Raw genomic sequence first — 23,796 nt, forward strand, 5'->3', positions numbered from 1 at the left:
TATTCATATTCCACTCTAAGAAGCGGTAGTTACATTAGCAAAAATAGGAAATTATTTAACTCAAGTCAAGGAAAAAGAATGCAAAAGGAGAAAAAATCAGGGGGAAAACCAGTATTAAAACACTATTTACCTTGATCACATAGAATGATATAAATCAGTCTTTTTATAGCGATATTATTTACTGCAGATCTAGTTCCTAAGCAGAGTGAACAGTATCATTTATAAATCATATATGATTATAAATCTGAATTGATACATTTCCAAGGTAAGAGTAACTTCTTTTTGGTTCTGCTCTTTTCTCAATAGTTTTTCATATAATGATAGATTATTAATCCTAGAGCAATAAATTTATCTGTAACTTCCAGATCAGAAAATGTATTCATCCAAGAAGGTTGCAAAACACAACAAAGAAATCACTGCAAAAACAAAAGCCTCAAAGATGAAGAATAAAACCCCTTTTATTTAATTGTCAGACAAATTGAATACATGTGAGCACAGCATGTGTTTGAGTAGTTCCTATACTGTGGAGGCACATCTGGAGAAAAACACTTCTTTCCATGTTATTTGAAAGATAACCAAAAGGAACTTTTGGGTTCTTCTACCAATTCTGTTTGGGATAGATGAATCCCAGCCATTCTAGTTTACAACAGCAAACTACTGTATTCTTCCTCTAGTACCTGCATGGGATCAGGCTTCTGTAGGATCAAGTGTGGCTGGTAACTCTGGTGGGAAAGGCAGCTCAGGTTTTTGGGTACTAAAGATGTGTAGTCTCAAAGTAGCATCGCCATACATCTTGTGTTCTGCTGGCTAAAGTGAAGGCAGAAATGATAAGGCTTGACTAAGACACAGAGCATTCCCATAGAGTAGAATGAAAGCTAAATCAACTGATTCTTACACATATGACATTGCTTCTATGGCTTGTAAAACATGGCTTTTAAAATGGTTTAAAACACTACTGAAATAGGCCAATTAAGAATGTTGAAATAATAAGAATAGGATTTGGGGCCATTTCTGGATTTTAACAACTAACTGCCATATTGTGTACATATTTCCTCAGTGTACTGTTTACTGACTAAATCATACTAGGCTTATGTAATACACAAAGTTGTAAATCATGCTGATAAACAATGGCTTGATTTAGCAACTTAGACGTATACTGCTTCATAGTGCTTTACAGCCCTCTGAAAGCAGTTTACAGAGTCAGCATATTGCCTCCAACCACCTGGGTCCTCATTTTACCAACCTTGGAAGGATAGAAGGCTGTGTCAACCTTGAGCTGGTCAGGATCAAACTGTTGGCAATTGGCAGAATTAGCCTGCAATACTGCATTCTGACCATTGCACCACCTTGGCTCTTAATTTAGTTAACATTAAGCTAAAAGCAAACCAGGTTGTTGCATTGTACAATGTGAATACTACATTTTCTTAACTGGGGGTGGGGGGGAACTACCTTAACTTTAATGTTTTTCCTATTTCCTAAACTAAACCTTGGCATGCTACATTAGAGGGGACTTACCACAGTGGGCAAAACTGTTATAAGTGGCACAGGACATTGATACAGAGATAATGTATGAGTGCCAATATTCCACGTAGTCATTCTGGATTCCTCTTCCTTCTTTGCACCTATAGAGGCAGAGTGGAAATAATTGTATTACTAGAGATACCATATAAATCCTGATTCCTGAAGAGAATCATAGCTTCAAGGTATCTAAAATACCAACCACATACCTGCAAACATCACTTCACAGGATTCAAACCGCTTGGTTAGTCTGAACACAGCCCAGGCAGCTAACCATTGTTCACTCCCTAATGATGGATAATGGGAGGTGAATTTGTTGTCCCAGAATGCAGATGCTTCCCTTCCTTTGGGGCAGTGATAAAAGCGAGCAACAAGGATCATATCTTCTTGTGGCATAACATCCCAAAATATTACCTGAGAGGAGATCAAAATAAATCTACAATGCCCAGTAGAAAAATGTATGGCTCTAATGTTTCTGCCATTAGCCACCCTTTCCTTCTATCATTTCTTTAAATAGGGATTTGTTACTACAAAATCTATACAGGTAGTCCTCAACTTATGACCATTTTTAAAAAAATTTGATTTATATGCCGCCCTTCTCCGGAGACTCAGGGCGGCTTACAATGTGCTCAGCAATAGCCTTCATCCTTTTGTATATTTTATACAAAGTCAGCTTATTGCCCCCCACAACTGGGTCCTCAATTTACCTACCTTAGAAAGGATGGAAGGCTGAGTCAACCTTGAGCCTTGGCGAGATTCGAACCTGCAGCAATTGCAGGCAGCTGGTCTTAATAACCTTAAGGTTATTAAGGGCTTAATTATTGAGCCCAAAATTCATGTTGCTAAGTGAATTTTAGTCCATTTTACATCTTTTCTTGCCACAGTTGTTAAAACAATTTGGTGCTTCAAAACAATTTGGTTTATGATTGCCTTCACTGCTGCAGACCTAGAAACACTCAGTGTTCGCTCCAACTGAGAATATCCTTCTACTAATATCCCTTCCCTTTCCACCTATTGCACATGATGAGGACTTGCAAATAAATCCAAGCACTTGCTAAGAGAAAGCTCTACAACCATTGACACACCTGTAAAGGAATCTTTTAACATGATGGGGAATGGCGCCCTGAGTCTTCAGAGAGGGGCGGCATACAATAAATAAATAATGAATAAATGAATAAATAAATGGAGATCTGAAAACCGAGAGGCAGAATTGGAAATTCTCACCAATGGGAAAATGCCCACCAACAATCTCTGTGAAGCTTCAACATTGCAGGCTAAGAAGAAATGCCTTTAGCAAGACTAGGGAATTAACCGGGGCAGTTGTTAAACAGAGGAGGTTTGGTGTAATGGTTAAAGTGCAGGCCTAGAAATTGGGAGATTGTGAGTTCTAGTCCTGCATTAAGCATGAAAGCGAGCTGGGTAACTTTGGGCCAGTCATTCACTCTTATCCCAATTCACCTCACAAGGGTGTTGTGGGGAAAATCGGAAGAGAAAAGAACATTATTTATGTTCACTACCTTGAGTTACTTATTAAGTAATAAAGGCAGGATGAAAATCGAAAAAGTAATAAGATCTTTCAGGTACAAAACTGATTCTGGAGCAGTGTAAAGCTTTCCTGTAGAAATATAAGTCCCACAATCTGAACCTTCTGCATACCTGTTCCTCTCCAAATATGAAATAACTGTGTTTGATATCTGATCTGATGAAATTAGTGCAATAATTAAATCCTGAATTGCTGGTGCAAATCATCTGAAAGGATTAAGAAAAATACAGTCCATCTCCTTGCTTAAGTCATTTAATACATTTCTTATATTTGAGTCAAATCCTTGGATGATTCTATTGCATTAAAGCTTAATAACATGAATTGCAGACTACAAAACTTGAGGGATGCTATAGCCCAAATATACATTATGGACCTTGTATAACCAATCCAGCTGTCTTGAATTCACTTACATAAAGATTACAATAATTCGTAGCCTTTGTTGTTTCTGGCTAGGTTTCAGGCACTGCCCAAGCTGCCGTTGACAACATATCTTTCTGCATCTAATGGGTGCCAATCAGTGGTGGGTTGCTCCCGGTTCACCCCAGTTCAGGCGAACTGGTAGTGGCAGCAACGTGAGGCTCCGCCCACCCAATCAGACGTCATCAAAAATGCTCTGTGCATGCACAGAAGTGTTGCGCGCTGGGATTTGAAACCCACTACTGGTGCCAATGTAAGAAATTATCTGTGTCCAATTGTTTCCTCTATTCAGTACAATATGTCTATTGTCTGGCAATAGATCTCAGGATTTTAGACACATCTTTTTCAGTTCATAAAGATACTAAGGACTGTGCCCTTTGAATGCATGAAACATGCCTTTTTCCTATAGAAAAATTAGGATGTAGGAGTATTTGAGCCAAATCTCCTAGGTATGCCTAAGCGCAACAAGAATTCAAACATGCCTAAACTATACATAAAAGAATAAATTTGACTTAATAAGAAATACTGTAAAAATGATATTTACAATCACAATGACTACCTAAATTAACTATTCCTTTACCCCTAGACACAAAATACAGATGTATGAACTTATATTTAACTTGCGTGCTCTTGCATCTTGAATGTTATGCCACATTAAAATTCAGTTTTAAGAACACATTTAAAATGTGGTTCGCAGTGTGTTGAGTGAACTTGGGCATTCAGGCTAATTCAGTAAGCCACAGTTCAGTAAACTAAGGGTTAATCAGTTCCAATGATAAAGTCACACATTGACTACCTACCCGACCAGTTTTCTGATGGTAACCTGTCAGTCGGATGGCCCCATTGCCAGGTGGGGCACCTTTCACTTTATCAAGAATGATTCCCAGACGTGTTTCTTTTGGCTGCCTGTAATTTCTCTGCTTGGGAATTGGATTTAGGGGTATTTTTTCACCTCTGTTGGAATTATTAGATGCTGATTAGCTCAGATATTCTTCTTCCACATCTCATGAAATAACATGTACCATCTTTATCATGCCCGAGTTTTTTTCCACCAAGAAAAGCCTAAAGAAAAAAAATCTTCCTACACACAGAGAGAGAAGATAATCAATCTGAAAACCAAACCATACTGAATTTTTACCTGGAATAGGCTGGAGAAGCCTCTGATCTGTTTCTAGGTGCTGCCAATGCAGAGCCAGGAAAATAGTGTAGTAGAAGAAGGGGAACATGAACAAGGAAGGAGGGCTGCGTGTGTGCTGAATGTGACAGAGCGCAACATTAAAGTCCAGAAGATTCTTTAAGAAACCCAGTTTACATACCCGTTTGGATGTTAGAGAGCAGAGAAGAAATTGATGATGTAGGTGTACAGAGAATGTGAGAAATGGGAAAGAACATGAGAAGAAAAAACAAGTAATTGATCAATTAATCACTGCATTTATTTGGAAAACTATTGGGCACAGCAAAACAAACCCCAAAGTAATAACAAAGAGTAAATCACATACAACAAACGAGCTAAACTCAGAGTAATCTAGAATGAGCTAACATTAGAAAGTTCTAATTTAAATCATCAGGCATTCAGCTATATACTTTTTGTTTGTATATCACTGTGGTGCCTTTTTCAGTCAGACGATTTCTAACACTGGTCACTGATCATAACCAGAGCTATGAATCAGTAGTGAAATCCAAATTTTTTTGCTACCGGTTCTGTGGGCGTGGCTTGCTGGGTGTGGCGTGACTTGGTGGGCGTGGCAGCGGAAGGATACTGCAAAATCTCCATTCCCACCCCATTCTGGGACCAGCCAGAGGTGGTATTTGCTGGTTCTCTGAACTGCTCAAAATTTCCTCTCCAGAACCTGCTGGATTTCACTCCTGCTATGGATATTAAATGAGAAGTTTTCCAATAACTGTTTGATAAGGAAACTATTTATTTACATTTGTTTGTAAGCTGCCCAGAGTTGCCTTTAGACGAGATGGGCAGCAAACAAATCAAATAAATAAATAAATTTCCACTAGTACATTAGGGACATTTTTTAAAAATTTTTAAATTTTGCTTAATAGTTTAAAAGGTTTATACAACAATTATCTCTTCAGAACGCAGGGCTAATTTTAGCCTATTTATCTGAAAGTGAGCTCCACATAATTTGATGGGATTTAGTGCTTGACAGTTAGATATAAAAAGTGAGGTGAAGGATCTTAACAATGAGTTTTTCACATAGCGCAGTACTGAATTGAAAAGGGGTTTGTAATCTGTGTAGCACCCAATTTGTATCATCGCCTTGTCTTCCCCATCACATCTCTATTTAAATCCTACATCAAGTTCTACGTGCCTCTGATGGTGTGCTGTAGCGCACAAAGGCTGATGCCCTTTTGTTAATCTGAAAAAAGTACTGCTTCACCAGACTGCCTGATTTTTAGCTCAAAGAAATGGGTGTGCCATTAAGATTTGAAATGTCAGTAATGCTTATTTATTTTTGATGTGTACTAACTAGTTGCCAAACTGCTGAATACAAAGTGAAATATACGTCTTATTAGAAATTTTTTAAAAAAATTATATATAACAGATTTTAAAATAAACCATAAAAAGGGCAGGGGCAGGGAGCTATGTTTCTATGCTGATTTGTTTTAAAGTTGAAAGGAAAGACAATCTTGGAGGGAGAAAAGGGTTAATCCTCCTTTTTCACCTTTCATTAGATTTAAGCTGGACAGACTGTTCCTGATTAGGAGGAGGGTCAACTAAACCAGTGTAAGGAGAAGCAGAAAAGGATAGGCTGGTAGGGGCAGGATGGAAAGAATGCTGGGTTGGAGGGAAATCAATAGGAGGCGCTGTGGAACTGGATGCCTGTGTAGGAGAGAAGAGAGCACAAGGAGGTTATTATTGTAAGCAGCAAGTCAATTGGAGAGCACACTGCAAATATTCTGGAGCTGGTCTCCTTCTTTCAAAGTACTGTAAGTTATCTTTGCTGCAATAGACCAATGCTCCGTAACTCTGAAGATTGCAATTCTGCTCGAGAGCTTACAACTTTATTGTTTCAAATATAAATATGAAGTTGCTGTTTTTTTTTCCAAGCTTACTACCTTAAGTTTGTTAGCGCTTCTTCCCTTGGAAAGTGATAAAAAATAATAGAGAGGTTATTTTTACAGTAGGTGCTTCCTAGACATCCTCATTGCTGAATACAGCCATGGTCCAACTGAATGATGTTTTGAGTTTTCTCATTTCATACTAACAACCACCAAGTTTGCTGTCTCAGCACACTTTTCATATTTTCCAAGCAAATATACAGTCGTGCTCGTTGTTGCCTTTTTGGCAAACGGGGAAGGGCTCACTGTCTAAAGAATCTTTCAGTTTTCTCCTAGCCCAGAAATTTGCAGTACCAGTTACGGGGATTTGAGGATTTGAATGGGTCCTCTGCATTCTCCAAAATGGCAGTTCTTGAGCCAGTTCTTGGGATTGTGTGATGTTAGAGCCAGTAGAAAGAAAGTAAGACTGGGATAGTTGCTAACTACGTTAAAAACAGTGGTGGGCTGCTGCTGGTTCAGACCAGTTTGTGCGAACTGGTAGTTTTGACAATCAGCTGGCCCCGCCCATCCATACCCGCCCTATCCTGTCCTATATTTCCTTCTTTCTGGCTCAGCTGATTCATTCGGCAGAGCTGATTTCCGTGCCTCCAGTGTTCTACTTACCGGGGCTGCCTTAGAAGGTAAGCAGCTGAGCTTCAAATTGCTGTATTTTGACTGCTGTGTGTAAGCGCGTTAGGCGATTGTGCGAGCAAAGCGTGCGCTCACCGAACCGGTTGTTAAAACGGTTGCAGCCCACCACTGGTTAAAAATATTGAGTCAATCTGACTCTCTTGACACTTTGGATTGGCAGCATGTCTGGAAAGTGCTCTCCTATCTGTCCTATGAATTTGGATATGTGTATTTTTTTCTCAGAGAAGTTCTACTTTCAAGCTAGATCCCTAGGATTAGACTCACATCCACACATGCTTAAAATGCCAAAAAAAAAAAAGGTTTACAGTTACAGCATCAGGAGCATTACTTGAGCATGCATAACTATTTAGAAGGAAGACAATAAATTTTATGCAAAAGAAATTAACTATTCCAACTGCTCCTAAATGTATATATACATTTTTTGTGACATGGCAACATTGATTATTTTAGGGTCCAACTCACTGCAGGAAGATATTTATATAAGGAAGCTCTGCCAGGTTGGATATCAGCCATTGATTGCATATCAGCATCTCTTGCGTTCACCAGTCGCAAATAAAGCTCAGCTTTGCCAACCTGAGAAGTTGAAGGAAATGTTATATCATTAGAATAGACAGATGTATGCAATTGCAAACGTTTAGCATATGTAAGTTGATATATTGCCAAAGATCAGGTATTCTATGGTAAGAATGAATAATCAATTTGATAATCAGACTGGATGAGATCTGGCAGAGAATCTGTATAAATCACAAACGCAATAAATAAATATTAAGAGGCTGGCTATGAACTACTGGAATACCTTTTTTATAAACAATAATTGTTTGGGGTAGGAAGGATGTTGCTCTGCTCTGCTCTATTCCTTCTTACCTGAGGCACACCATTCAACTGTTCTTCAGTAAGACCTGGCTTTACAGGAAGCACTCGGATAGGAACTTTCCAATGCCCACTCATCACTTGGTGCAGGTGGTCAAAAATGTTGGTTTTAGCCCATCCTCTGGGGGACAAATTCTGGATTTCCTGCCCATAAACATCAAAACCTCCAGAGGCCTGAAGCTCAGCTACAAGACTGATGGAGGTTGAAGGAAGGATTCTGAAAAAAAAAACAGGAAATCCACAACAATATGGCTACTTTTGATGAAGGATCTGATGTATGTCTGTTTCATAATGTGCTATAGCATAGACCATGATTTTTAAGAAAATACACAGTTAGTGTAAAGTTTCCTCCTAAATAGGAAGAAGCAGAATCTAGCAAACTTGAAACTGGGTGAAAAAAAGCAATTTCATGTAAACTTAGACTATATATCAGTGATGGCTAACCTTTTCTGGACTGAGTGCCCAAAGCATGCGCACCCAAACCCCCAAAATGTAATGCATGCATGGCCCCGTGCATGCGCCATGCCCCCGCACATGCGCACACAGCCCCCACATGTGACACCCCCCGCATGCATCATGCCCCCACACATGCGCATGCAGTCCCTCGCACACGGCCCACCCACCTGCACATGCCCGCACTGCCCCCCACATGTGTCCCACCCCCCCGCATGCATACGTGAGGCCCCCATGCATGGCAGAGACCCGATGACCAGCTGGCCAGTGGGATGCGCACACACATGCACTGCGGAGATGAACTGGATCGACAGCTCATTTGCCCATAGAGATGGCGCTGCGTGCCACCTGTGGCACGCGTGCCATAGGTTCGCCATCACAGCTATATATTGTTCCCAGTGGAAACGCGCCAAGATTTTCAAAAGGTCTTAGAATAAATCTGACATATTAAAATAATACCTCGCAAAGAGCCGCCTTCTTTTCCCTCCTATTGGATGAGCGGCACAGTTGCCTAGCAGCATCTAGCCTGAAAGCCCAGAAATTACTACAGAGGTATACTAAACAACCCATGGTACCTCATGAATATAGCCACGGAACAGAAATTACAGTATTTGGCATTCAGTTGGAGGTATAGAAATATTAAATAGTATATAATAGTTAATATTAAATATTAAATAGCAATACTATATTATTCAATAGTTTACTTTGACAACCTTTAACTTTTGCTTCTCATCCAAGAAGCTTCTTCAGCTCTGATTGGATTGTAGAATTTATATTTTCTGCAGGGAATATAAATCCTTCCATTCCCTACCATCCGGTCAAAGCTGAAGAAGCTTCTGGGATGAGAAGCGAAATGTCTTCAAAGCAGAACAAGAAAGTCCAGTTGCCTCCTGAAAAAAAAACACTTTTGGAACAACCATGACCAATACTGGTATTAAATAAATATTTTTCTAGAATTTAGAAACAATGTATACAGTTGCAAAACTATAGAAGAATTGTCAACTGAATGGCTGCCCACGTAATGACTTGCTGGTTAGGAAAGGTGTGACGTGATGGAAATAGCTTGGAAGCTCACCTTGGGACTGGCTGTCTAGCTGCTAAGATGGCACAGCATGCTCTTTGCCTGTCCATCAGAGATTGTGGAGAATGGCCCATATCAGAGGAGACAATAGGAAGAGGTGTGGACTTCCCTAGTTGCTGCCCATTACGATATAAGCCAGAGACCAGGCGAACATGGTAGAACATAGGATCCAACCCCAAAAGAAAATCATAGAATATTACAAAGCCAGATCTGCAGAGAGAGAACAGAGTTAGTTAAATTCGTAGTATTCCATGTTGCTACTTTTTCTGTAGAGCTGGATGACAATCGTCATACCCAAACATCTTGATCAAAATCACTATATGTTTGGAGAAAGAATAGAAGGATAAATATATTTACTTTATGTGAAAGTAGTGGCCACTTGATTTTTTTAAAACAATTATTTTATGCAGCAGTGAATTCTAACTGCAACTTATTTAGAAAGGACTATCTGTCTGTACATGTGCATGAATGCCTCTCAGGACTGAATATTATAGGTTACAGTATTACATACACTGGATCATATGGAGCTGGTCCTAGTGTGTCAGAAGGATCCAGAAAGTACTGGTTTATTCCTGTAGCAGATGATCCCATGGGGTCCTATAACAAAGAGGACATTTATGAATTTTATCAGCAAAATCCAACTAATTCTTTAACAGCATAACCTAAACAAACATATCCACCAAGGCAGTGGTGGGTTTCAAAATTTTTTATTACCGGTTCTGTGGGTGTGGCTTGGTGAGTGTGGCATGGCTTGGTGGGCGTGGCAGGGGAAGGATACTGTAAAATCTCCATTCCCACCCCACTCCGGGGGAAGGATACTGCAAAATCCCCATTTTCTCCCAATCAGTTAGGACTTGGGAGGCAGAAAATAGATGGGGATGGGGCCAGTCAGAATTTTTACTACCGGTTCTTCGAACTACTCAAAATTTCCACTACCGGTTCTCTAGAACTGGTCAGAACCTGCTGGAACCCACCTCTGCACCAAGGCCATCTTCCAACATGTTGCTGATTAAAGAAACTGCTGATTGTTGAAAGATTAAGTGGAGACAAATTGTGGTGGTAAAACATACCCCTCCATGCACTTGTGATCACTACCAGACCCCTGCGATGCTCACTCCATACAGGTGAACTGTTTAAAGTGCCCTTTTTAAAAAAGCCTTAATAGCAATTCCTTTTATTCCCCACATATACAAGCAGAAATCCCCCCCCACATATGTGCACGCGCACACACACACATGACCTACAGTGCAACCTACAACCTTGATAATACCTGTTTGGAAGAATGCCTGGCTGTAAAAATATGATGTTATATCATAATCACACCTTCAAATGGAATTTATATGCAGAAATATTGATATCTTCATATCTGAGTAACTCAACTGTTTTCCTGGAAAGACTAAGGATCACTGGTGGCATTTAGCCGGTTCTATCTGGTTAGCGGCGACTGCGGGAGGCTCCACCTACCCGCTATCATGTCCTGTTTTTGACACTCTGTGCATATGTGGAGGTGGCACATGTGAGCGAAGCGAGCACCCATGCGCGCTCACATTTGCGAACTGATAGCGAAGGTAAGTGAATACCATCCCTGCTAAGGATCAATAGGATACTTTTCCCCACATGGAGACTGAAGTTGAGAGAATATTTATGATTACTATTGACTGAATTATTATTTTTGTTCTTTGCTGTAACTTGGCAGGAAAGAACAGTGACTGGCTCATAGAGGTCCATGCCGATTCTCAATGCTCTGAAGCTAACAGGATTTCAGATGATTAGATAGTTTCATTTAAGATGCTTGGCAAGGATTGGAAAGGGGAAACGGTGCCATGTGGAAGAGTTTTTAAATGCAAGTTTGGAGACATTGAAATTTGGCACCATAATACTTTTTAAAATGATCATATAAATGCAAAAATGTCTTACTATATTCTTTTTCCTCTTCCAGTAGTAAGTGTATTTTTTAATATAACATTGAACATATTTTATGGCATACCATCACTTGAATCAAAAATATCTGAAATATAGATCTGTAATTGTGAATAGTCATTGTTGCTGATTTTTCAACTCAGCGACCAAGGGTCAGCAGATACAAATTTGTTGGAAAGATAAACTGCAAGATATTTTTGTATATTCCTTGAGGCAAAGTATTGGAATAAGGGAAAAAGGAAGGAAAATATGGGCAAAACTGCACTGCAGCCACTCATTGTATAGACTGTGTGTCCTGGTCATTTTTCCAGAACACACTTTCATTACCTCACACTAACTGAGAGTTATCATCACAAATATGAAAGAAAATTATTTTCATAAAAGCTAGAGGTCAAAATTTGAATTTCATCCAAAAGGTAGATTCACGATCCATCCAATGGACATGAGCTGGATTTAGAGAAAAACAAGTCCCATCCTTGAGAAAACTCTACCTACTTTCTCTGTGCTTTCAGGAGCAATGTTTTCTTGCCTTTTTTTTGTTAGAAAATATGTACTATAAACAAAAGCACAACAGATCCTGCAGATCAAAGAGTTCTATATACCTGTAAAACCTCTCTCAAATTTGTCCAAGGCAAAAGGCACTCACCATATTTCTAGTCAGAATGGTGGGATCAGGAAGCCCAAGGTGAGGAGGAGGAGGAGGTGGCAGAGGTGGTGCTATAGGAGGTGGAAGTAGGGGTGGGGATCCCCTTCTAGACCACTGAACTTTCCTCCTTTCAATATTGTGTCTCAGCCTACCAATTTCAGCATGTAGCTGAGCCATTTCTGCCATGTGTACTTGTTGCAACTTGTCCAGCTCTAAGTCCAAAGAACCTAATGAAAACGAACAACACAAAAGCTCATTAATGTAGCATTGTATCCAATGGGAGCACTTCCAAATGCCAATAGAGAATGTAGAGATGGTTGGTCTAATTGGAGAGTGTGGATTAAATATAGGAAATGAATAGATAAACCAGCAGAAAATGACAATGTTTATTCTTTTGGTGTTATAGCCTTTCATCAAAGTTAGTTCATGGTCCTATTCTGTTTTTGCTGGGTTGACATCAATCAACATTCAGCTACACCTTCCTCAATCTATAGGTAAAACCAAACTAACACCACCCAAAAATTCTTGCTGTGCAGTCTCATTGGGGTAGCATGTTTCTGATAGAGATGACTGATGAACACCAGGAGTGAATGCCAAGCTAAACGTCATGCTAGCTGCCAAAATCAATCAGTAGATCACTAGTGAAAACTGAAATTATTACAAAGACCTTTAAAAGGGCATCTTTAAACTGTGTGCATAGCAAAAACAATCTCATTTAATAAGCATAAAGTAATGCACATAAGGGCATCTCCCCACCTCCCAGTGCCCTATATACAGTTGATGATTTTGAGCTGCCTATAACTAATTAACAAAAAGTTTTGGGGTCCTAGCAGGTAGCTCAATGTAGATGTGCAGTACAGTAGTTGTGGAAAAGGTGAATGCTAGGTGTTATTATAAAAGGGACTGAAATATATTGTATGTACAGTTTTGGTTGCCGCACTTGAAAAAGAAAATAATGAATCTGAGAAATTGCAGAACAGAATTTCCAGAATGATTGGGAAGTTTGCACACTTCTGAGAAAAGGCTATAACATTTGGGAGTCTTTAGGTTAGAAAAATGGTGATTGAGAAGGACATGACTAAAGCCAGTAAATCTTGCATGGTATAAAGGAAGTGATTGAAGATAAGTTTTTCTGTCTCTGACATAGAATTTCAGGTAGATTAGAACAGGAAACCAATGACATGTAGGTCAGTTCTACATTTATTGTAAAACTATAGTATAGTAACAGAAGTTTGGAAGTCTGAATTCACTTCCCCTCTCTCCCTTTATATTCCTGTGAACTAGGGAAGGGCTTGTCTCAGATGTTTCACCTGTTACGTTCTTGCCCAGGATTCAGGCCCCTTTTATCTGACTGTTGCCTTGGTATAAATTCTTCCTCCTGTCCCTTAAGGCCATTCCTTCTTCCCTCTTCAGGCCTTCTGTTGAAATTGATAAACCTCAAGAATAGCTGAGCTCTTAATGGGCTGAAGGACAGTCAGGAACTTTCCTTTACATCCCTTCCGGGGCCTACTGATCTAACAATTGAGCTATTTTTGGACAAAGGCTTACCAATCTTAAGAACACTGGTAGACTGGTAAACATGTTTAGCATTCCTTTTGTGACCTGGGCTTTCAGATGATCAATAGACCTGTGTTCTTTGCCTTTCTTCTCTTCCCATTTCATACATGGACAGACCCTCTGTGTGTTTCATTTCAAGGCAGAAAAGTGTTGAATGTGCAGTTAACATTTATCAACATTTATCTGGCATATTTAACTTGATTCCCACACTTTATTGCTGCCATGTGTAGGTGCAAACTATAAACCAGGTACCTTGGTAGCTTTAAGACCTATGGACTTACAGTAACTCCCTGAATTCTCCAGGCAGCCACTCCTGCTATAAACCAAAACCTCTAATTATGAAAGTGACTTCCTAACTCTTGTGAAAATAATTTGCCCTTTAGCTTCTTGTGGACTAGTTTGAAATGCAGGCTTTATGGCCACTATCTTTACTCAGTTAAGAAAAAAGGCTATGAACCCTACCATTTTCCATTCTCCTTCTGTCCTTCAGAATTTTCATTTTTAATATCTCATCTTCCAGACGTTGATTCTCTAACTCAACAGACAAGAGTTCTGCATCCAAAGTCTTTGAGTTGAGACCATCTTCATATTCTGCAGAGATAGGAAGGAGAGTCAATCAGAAGCCAGGACAGCTACAAGTTGTGACTGAGGAAAAACCATTTGCTAAGGTTTTAGATTTACAGGATCTATCAATAGTTCAGCTTAAAGATTCATACATGCATAATAAATAAGTTTTCATGGGTAATGTCATACTATCCACTGGAAGAGTGTCTTCATAGACTGAGTTAAGACTTCCCATTAATGTTACTGAAATTTATATGGTTTTGGCATACCATCTTGGATGAACCCAACCACTGAAGATATAAATTATAGTTTAAATTTGGGCATGTGGTATGAATCTAGTGATTATCTGTTAACAGTTTGCTGAGCTCAAGAGAGATGCAAACATTCTTGGCTTAAGTGTAGGCTCAACATCCAAATTTGGAGTAAAATTGATTGGGAAAACATAGCTCACTTTTCTTTCTACCATTTTGTTCAGGCTTTGTGCCATTTTTTTCCAGTGCTGTGGCCTCCAGCTGCAGTTCATACATCTGACGGATGATGTGATGGTCACTGCCTCCACTCTGCAAGTAAGTCAGGTACAGCATCCTGTCAGGGATATGAACAGTCATCATCAAGAATTGTTACAATTTTTCCCCTGACTAGGTAAATACTTAATAGTTACATTCCAAAAAAAGGGCAACTTTTCATAGCATGGAGATCATTGGTAGGTTGCCGAAGAACCGGTAGTAAAACCGGTGAGAGGCTCCGCCCATTTATCCGGATGTCATCATAGGTCATCTGCACATGCACAGAAGTGCGGGCACGATGCAAACCGGTAATAAGGTAAGTAGAACCCACCCCTGATGGAGATAATTAGGTGAAAAAGGATGCATTTGTTGAATTACTGCATTTCATACAGCTGCTATAGGGTTTTCATTGGTCCCATTGGGAGGGGAGTTAAGTCTTCTCAAATTAGTAAAAAGTTTGCTTTTCAATTGTTGGAGACCACATATTGTGTAGAAAATCAATTTAGGGCATGTTGTCACTAGCAATTTATGATGTTTTATATTATTATTCAGCCATTAACATGTCAAGAAACATGAAAAGTACAGTTTTATATTGCCACAAGGTAGCTGACTGATGCTAGAGGAAATGGCCTTAAGAGTTGAAGATACAGGTTTGCTAAGTGGTGGGAAAGTTTTATAGGCAGAAACAATTAAAGATATAATAATCTCTATATATTTTAAGTTTACGGAAACTATTACATTACATGTCCTTACAACTCTGTCTTCCAACTCACTGTATCTCAGAAGAAAGGGGCCCAATAGCTGCTGGAAACACCATAGACTTGAAGATGGCATTCTCGTCCATTTTATTTACAATGCTATGTGTCTTTCTATTGGTGGCAGAATCCAGATTCCTTCTAAAAATGAAAAAGGAGGCATTTATTAAATTTTTATATCTCCCATCTCCCCTATAAGGTAGCTTACAGGTTAGAAAACAAATAGGAAAATAATAAAAATATATTAAAATATTAAAACTATGCAGATTAAAAATTTAAAAACAATACAAAAACCAAAACTAAGACAGATGGCAGAGAGATGAGATCTTTTTATTCGATCAACACCTTCAGCGGTGAGCAACATGGGCCCCAAGCCAACCCGGGCCCCAAGTTAACTGGCAAAACCAAATTTTAATGCCCTTCCAGAAGGCTAAAAGGGTGGGAGCAGTTCTCATGTCTGGTGATAAAGTATTGGGATGAGGCCACAATGAAAAAGGCTCCTCTCCTTGACCCACCTGCCGGAATTCCTTAGCAGAGAATTGGGTGTTATACAAGAGTCTTTTTGCTTTCTCCGTTCATTGGCAATGCATATTTATGTTCTCAAGCACACTATAACAGTCATATTACAGATGTTCAGAGAAATCTTATTAATAAGGTCTGGACTGTCTTTGATGTCCCATATAGTATGGACTAAAACATTGTCATATAGATCTTGAAAAAAACGTGTTCATTTCCAGAGTTCTCTGTTCTGGAGTCTTACCTGTTCCCTGTTGCTACCTGCAGAAGTTTCACCTGTTCGCTCAGTGCATTCAAAGTCAACTTGTTCTTTTTTTCTTGGGTATTCAGCTCCATCAACAACTCTTCTATCTGAGATGAAGATGAGTTCCCCAATTTCAACTCTGACAGGCGTGTACGAATTTCTAGATAAATACAAAATGGAACAAATTGTGCTGGAACAACTGCATCAATTAATGTATGGTTACATATATATTTTAATATATATATTCAATATATATATTGGAATCTAATCCATTCAGTTCAGGAACACCTTATACATGTTTCATTAATATATGTTCTTCTGGTCTATTTCTCAGAAGGAGTAGATTGACGAACGCCAGGAAAATCAGGAGATTCTAAAAGTTCAAATGGGTATAAAGATTTATTGTAAGCTTGAGCTCTCTACAAGAATCTGAACTACTAATGGCCAAGGGAAATTAACGGGAGATAAGAGTAGAAGGAATTCAAGGTCTGCTAGACTCAGATCTCTTGTGGGTGCGAAGGGACTTGTGACTGAGGACACGTTTAACCCTTCCCTCAGGCTCAGTCTTGTTATCTCCTACATAGATCAGATATATACTTGTGTTTTAATCATACAACAAAACTACAAGTAATTATTCAAATTATAAAATAGTTCTCCATAAAAAAGTCCACAGAAATGTAATGAACATGCTAGGGTGAAAGTCAGGTTTGAACTTTTCTTCCTGAAATTATAATTTATATATGTAGAGATCATTTGTTGCCTTTGGATTGAACAACTCTGATACACCACACCCAAACCTACTCTTGATGAGAAACAGGTCTCCTCTGTCTTTTGGGAGTTGGGAAATTCCATACATAAAATATCAGGTACAAGCACCATTGAGGTGATATTCTTTCACTAACTGCTTCCTTCTCTTATCTCAAGGGTGTCAAACTCAAGGCCGGGTGCCAGATCCGGCCCGTGGAGTGCTTAGATCTGGCCTGCGGGGCCGTCCCGGAAACAGGGAAGGACTGGCCCACATTGCCTCTGCCAGTGAAAATGGAGTTTGAGAGGGCCGCACATAGCCATCACAGCCAAAAATGGAGCTCAGGAGCCCGTTTTCTCTGGCAGAGCTGTCAGGCCACCACAGGTTCCCCCAACACGAGTGACATCGAGCTGACCACACCCACCCCGGACATGCCTACCCCATCCCCCCAAGGTCAAACACAATTCTGATGTGGTCCTCAATGAAACTGAATTTGACACCACTGTCTTATCTGGTATATATGGCATAATTACCCTTGTGTGCTAGTCTCAAACACTTTTGGCTAAATGAAAACTCATCTATCCTTCTTTGTTACTTTTTTCTCCAATTCAGCTAACTCCTTAACCTGAACCAGGAACAAAAGGTTGACAATTCAGCAAAATCTTTAATTTTCAACTTACCATCTTTTTGCTGTTCCAGGTGTTGGTTGCTAGCTTGGATTTCAGCCAACTGGCGCTCATGTGCATCTACTATTTGCTTATGACGCTGACAGTATTCTTGCTGGTGAGGTATTTGGTTTTCATTCTAAGAGTCAAGGAAAGACGCCAGATTCAAATAGCTGTTTCTCCTACAGCAAGAGCAAGGAATTGTAGTTCTCCAAAGGTAGATTCTGAACCTTAAGTTCCAACCTCCATCAACATTGATCATGTTGGGTGGAATGTCTAGGAATTATCATAAAGCAACATCTGAAGCACAGCACTATGGATACCTAACACTAAAATTATTCAATTATTTGTTAATCTATCTATCTATCTATCTATCTATCTATCTATCTATCTATCTATCTATCTATCTGTCTGTCATCTGTTGCAAGATAGATATAGCATTATTCTGAATGAAGTACAATATTTTTTTCTTGGATAGATGTGATACTTTGTATGAAGTTATTTCACCATGTAGTTTTGGCAATTATAAGCATATCACCATAATCCAAAATTAAAATAACAGGAAAAGCAAAGATAGTCATTTGTGTTTCGCTGAAGCCACAACATAAACTGAATATTCATAATACTTACCAAATTGTATTTGGAGTAATTCCTCAAGAAACCAGAACAGCATGCTATGACTATGTGAATTATGGTTCTGTATTACACAGTTAATTATAAATATTATAATTATAATAATTAAATTATGGCCATAAGCTTGTAATTTAACATCATCAAACATCCATATCTGCCTATCCCAGATCCTTGAGAAGGACTTGATAGGTAGAAAAAAATGTCAAATCCAGTCTGAACATCTGGCTGGCTGTGCAAGGAACCATAATGATAATAATTTACAAAATAAACTGTAGCCCTAGACCAGGGGTGGGCAAATGTGGCTCTTTTACAACCTGTGGACTTCAACTCCCAGAATTCCTGAGCCGGCTGTCTCAGGAATTCTGGGAGTTGAAGTCCACAGGTTATAAAAGAGCCACATTTGCCCATCCCTGCCCTAGACTAACAAGACAGAAAAGCAGTACTGCATAGATTTTTCTACATATTCCTGTATGTGTGACACTATAAATTTCTCTTCAGCCCCCAAAAAAGATTTTAAAGTTTCTCATGTTCATTTACCCCTACCTGGAGTGTCCGAAATGTTGGAAGTGTGCCTTCAAGTGATGTCCTCAATTTGTGGAACTGTGAAACAGAAAAATTACTAAATAGCTTTCTTCCTTTCTAAAGGTTGGTAAAAAAAACCCCCACTAATTAATTTATTGCTATATCAAGATTCATACTTGAACATTATTAACCTATTTCATTTACCAAGAAATACTATATAGTAGGAATATGTAGGAGAAATCTCAACTAGATTTTGGAAATTTGATATGCTACAATTATCCAAAAGCTAAAGTACAGTTTAAACTGTCTAAGTCCTAAACCAGTGGTTAATTACTCTGGTAGAGGTTGATGAGTTGATAGGAGCAGAGTCATCTATGAGAAAGACAAAGATTTACCTCTTCAGTCAATTTCTTCAAGGCCTGGTTATCTGAAACTCTTCCACTATCATCGGAGCTTCTAACATTATGGACTTGTTGCTCGTGTTCCCCATTTCCCTTGACATATCTGAAATTGTCTCTTTCTAGCTTTGACACATGAAGCTGATAATGTTGATCCATTAGATACCAGCAACCAAGAGAGAAAATAAATCATTATTGTATGACCAGGATACATATTCTAAAAGATTGGAATGCCTTTTATATGTTAGCTATAGCTCCCATAATTGCCAGCCAACAGTAGTCATTCTATCTTCAAGACGAAAAGGAAATATTTTGTGAGAAGAAATTAGAATTTTTTCTTCTTCTTCTACTACTACTACTACTACTACTACTACTACTACTACTACTAGAATAAACAAATGCATGCAACTACTTTTTTCCTAATACTTGGTTGCAATAAGGAAGTATTGGATGAAATTTATCTGTTCAATAGGTGGCTTATAATCATTAAGTGCCATAATTTCAGACATACTGTATATGAGCAGTACTACAATTCTCCTCCACTCCTGTGCCATTTTTTCTTCTAAACATTTTAAAAAGCTTATTTTACTTGATGATAAACTTAGCATTGCTATACTGAATAGCTGAAACACACAAGTACTTCCCTGGGTTATTCCACTGACTGTTCCTTTGCAGACTCTCAAATAGAAAATCTAGAATAAAGGTTTTACAAGAGTAACTTCCAAGAAAATCCTAAATTAAAGTTTATTGACTGGTTATTCTTAATATCATGATAAAGAAAAAAGGAGAGCAATAGAAAATATCAGCAAGCTATTAAGAACATATCCCCAACATAAGGAAAACAAGACATTTTCATATAGGTAGTTATTTAGCATACAAAAACAAAAAACAATTTTATCTCCTACAAGTCTATCAGAAAAAAGTTGGCATAAAGTGCAGAATCATGATCAAACCCATCCTCATCACAGGAAATGTTTTTCAAGTGTACTTTTCTATTATATCTGTTCCTGGAATTGATAGTACTGCAATCTCCTGCTCTCATCTTCAGACCAATCAAAGTAACCTTCAAAATAACTTCTATTAATAAAAATAAAGTTGTCCCTTTTACCATGCTGTCTGCCATTTCTGTTTTCTTGGGCTCTTTCCCTTTATGCTGTGCTTGCCTGTGCCGGTATTTTATATTCATTGCCATTTCTCGTCCAATGCAGAATTTTTCTGTGTGCTTCTCTAGCAGTCGTCTGCTGCGGAACCCCATTTCACAGTTACAACAGTGGAAAAATGTTTTATCTGTCATTTTGGAAAGTGTTTCCAGATATTTACAAAGGGTTATATTTATCAGTATGTGAAAGGCACTAGCTACTCATATTTCCTTGTAGGAAAGAACTGTAGTATCATTTGGAGTTTTTGGTTGCTATGCTAGTAGTTATGGGGTGTAACCAACCTGACAAAATAATAGAAGATTGTCCACAGTAGCTAGAAATATCACCATGCCAGTTATTACTGTTTATGTTTGCAATACCAGGGTTACAATGAGCAATCTTCCCAACTTGTATTTTTTGGCCAACCTGGCTAGAATTCTAGAAGGTTCAAGTTCCAGTGTGTCTGAACATTATTAGTTTGCAGAAAGCTGACTCAGGAATTTATAAGGGAGAGCAATTTCTTTTTTAATTGGATATTCTCTGGAAGATGACAATGGTGCACATAAGCACTGGACAACTACCTGCCTTCGCAGTCCTATTATTTTACATCTAGGATGTCTATATTTAATTCTTCAACACTGCAAGCTGGCATTCCTGGAGTAAGCACGGGACGACCTCTATACTGATAAAATCCAAATCCTGAGGAAGAATAAATGTGATGAATAATATGAAAGAAAGTGCATCTTTAGTGATATTCGGTGCATTAGACAATAGTAAGCAATTATGCTGTTTGTTTAGCTTTCGTATAGAATATTTCATGAACCCTGTTGAAGTTTGTAAAATCATTCAGTTTAGTATGAATTCAGCCAATTGTGTGCTGTTCAAAAAACATGATTGAACAAATCATAGCTTAGCACAATACATGAACCTGTCACGCCTAGAAAATCTGCCATAGAATAAGTGGAGAAGCAGAAGCAATGGAAAAAAGTCAGTGTTTTACATATATAAATTTATTAACTATTAGAAGTACAGATGACAATTATGAAGCATTTGGTAGAAAGACTAATAAGGCTTACTCCTATGTAGACCTAACTCTAGCCTATCTAGTTCTTTCTTCTGGTGGAACCAATTATTAAAGCATCCCCAATGCATTCAGTGTTTTCAAAACTATAGCCCAAACTTTCTTCTATTTGTTGACACCAGTGATACTTTCCAGCAGCCAGTGAGTATTGGTTATGATGTTCCACAAGCCTTAGTTAGTTGCAAGTGCTGTTTCCCTCAATCTGGGTCTCCATGGTGATCAACCGAACAGCAGCAAAGCCAGAGGAGAAAATTAATCAGCTTGTCTGTAATAGCAGGTAGATTCAAAAATCAGAAAAAGATTCTGCAGAGTCACAACAGGCCAGCACAGGAACTTGTGAGTTTGGCAGCCAATTTTCTGATGACATTCTTTTATAACAACATACTGAATCTAATGTTGGAGCACGTTTGAAAACCGCTTAAAATAACAATGCAACTAAGATTTCTTTTTATTTCAAGAAAAACTTTTTCATAAATTTTAACATGTCAAGAGTTATGTATGCCTGAAAAGGAGTTATATATATTTTAATAAATATGCAGGCATTTTCTTTCCCCGAAAATGATACTATTAATTTTGACTCCCTTTATTTTTTAGGAGCATAAAGACCAATAAAATATGACTAATATTTGTAAAATCCGGGATATTTCTATAAAGACCCCCAATTTTTTAAAGTTACAGTCTACAGACCACAAGCCATCAAATGCATCCCCCCGAATATAGATGACACGATTTACAAACACCACGAGAACAATTAAGTGATTTACTTTCTTAGGGAGAACTACCACTTCCTGTTCTGTCTGAATCAGATTTGACTCGACTTCACCATCTTCCGCTCCCAAGCCTCTCTGGGAAATGTAGTTTTAAAGTGGAGAATGAGAGGACCTCCCACTGCATGCTGGGATATGTAGTTCTGCAAACGTTGAGGTCTCCCGACGGACGTCGTTTCCCGGCAGCCTTTTCGGCGCGCCCCATTCAAAGCGGCGGCAGTTGGTTGAGTGCTCTTGTATGGTACCGGGTTTTGAAAGAGGGGTTGCTATAGTTTGCAGGCGTCTTGAGATTTCTCTGGCAGCGTAGTATGGATCCCAACAGTTACAAGGGCCTTCAGCCTGGCTTATCGATTAATATTGAGCGCAGCAATGGTGAGTGCCGAGAGGAGAAAGGCGATTTGCTTCGGAGCGTCTTTTTGCCTCCTTCCGTAGCCCGGATGTTCTCTGGAGGCTCCACGAGATTAATGCTCAGGGCGTTAGTATCGCTTCCCTGCGGATTCGCGTGTCTGTAACGCAGAAGGATGGTGGCCGGGTTAAATTCCAGACTCTTTTCTCCTCTCCGGGTTCTTCGGGACAGAAGAGTTGTCAAAGAAGCAACTTAAAGGAGGAGTCGGGCCATTCTCCCCCTTTGCCCAATGTTACTCGCTGAACAGTACCTCCAGGTGGGCTCGCTCCTTGGTGCTTTTTTACAACAGGAGTGGGGAACTATGGCCCTTTTTTTGACTTGTGGACTTCAACTCCCAGAATTCCTGAGGCAGCCATGCTGCCTCAGGAATTCTGGGAGTTGAAGTCCACAAGTCATCAAGGGGGCCAGAACATCTCTGTTCTGGAGCTGAATGCAATGAAATTTCAATTCAATTAGTGTACATTTAAAGTGACAAAGTGTTTATTCTGCGATTCTATTCTAACAACCATGTGATAATTTCAACTGAAAATTTCACTGACGGTAGTGGTTTCTCTCTCTCTCTTGCAGAACATACAAAAACGTGGCCTGTGTAACATTGTTTAGTATTCTTAATTTTTGGCGTGCATATTGTTTCAGCTGGAGATGATAGTAATATAGGTGTCCTGGATAGCACAGTAAATAAATGGCTTTTTCACAAGGAGATTCACTACACCGCCTGTGGGGTGAACTGGAAGCCTTCAGATAGATTAGTGTTCTAGATTTCACAAGAACTGGCTTAATAAGATAAGGAGTTAAAAATAGGAATGATTGATTCCATGGGTAGGAATTCTGAGGGGAAATCCAATTTAGGAAGGTTGAGAAGTCACATGACTGCACTTTGGCCGCTTGGCATTTGATCAATATTTGCTGTTTGTAGCATCCCGATCACAATTACAAATTTTTGGCCAGAAACATTTACCTCCCAATTTCTGATAAAAAAGACCGTGGTCAGATCAGTGTTATTTTTTTTCAAAAATAAATATTAAATAACCTGTATGGAAATATCTTTTAGGTTCAGTCCATGGTGCAACTATCAAAACTGTAAGTTTGGAAAAAATGACTGTATCTGTAGAATGGACAGAAAACAACAGTCTCAAAGGGAAAGA

General features: G+C 38.9%; 1 protein-coding gene across 1 annotated transcript; it reads right to left on the bottom strand.

Annotated features, from left to right (window-relative positions):
• Positions 1 to 607: 607 nt before the first annotated feature.
• On the bottom strand, positions 608 to 20,552 carry CCDC17 (coiled-coil domain containing 17). Its single transcript, XM_070939613.1, has 19 exons — positions 20,367 to 20,552; positions 19,256 to 19,399; positions 18,882 to 18,938; positions 17,721 to 17,844; positions 16,296 to 16,455; positions 15,554 to 15,676; positions 14,726 to 14,859; positions 14,173 to 14,301; positions 12,154 to 12,380; positions 10,099 to 10,184; positions 9,582 to 9,797; positions 8,048 to 8,270; positions 7,646 to 7,756; positions 6,157 to 6,314; positions 4,279 to 4,432; positions 3,175 to 3,267; positions 1,728 to 1,932; positions 1,516 to 1,622; positions 608 to 807 (listed from the first exon to the last, which is right to left on the bottom strand). The coding sequence occupies exons 1-19, from the start codon at positions 20,550 to 20,552 to the stop codon at positions 688 to 690; spliced, it is 2,757 nt and encodes a 918-aa protein (XP_070795714.1). The 3' UTR covers positions 608 to 687.
• Between the last annotated feature and the right edge of the window lie 3,244 nt (positions 20,553 to 23,796).

The sequence above is a fragment of the Pituophis catenifer genome, unplaced genomic scaffold (genome assembly GCF_029215685.1).
Source record: "Pituophis catenifer annectens isolate HBS135680 unplaced genomic scaffold, rPitCat1.0.hap2 SCAF_3, whole genome shotgun sequence".
NCBI lineage: Eukaryota > Metazoa > Chordata > Lepidosauria > Squamata > Colubridae > Pituophis > Pituophis catenifer.

Bases quoted from the DNA above. Each gene is read 5' to 3' on its own strand.
- CCDC17 (XM_070939613.1), bottom strand. From the start codon at position 20,552: ATGACAGATAAAACATTTTTCCACTGTTGTAACTGTGAAATGGGGTTC. The intron at 19,400-20,366 runs GTAAAAGGGACA...CAACATTATCAG, and splicing joins CAGAAATGGCAGACAGCATG to CTTCATGTGTCAAAGCTAGA. The intron at 14,302-14,725 runs GTGAGCTATGTT...CTATCTCTGCAG, and splicing joins ACAAAATGGTAGAAAGAAAA to AATATGAAGATGGTCTCAAC.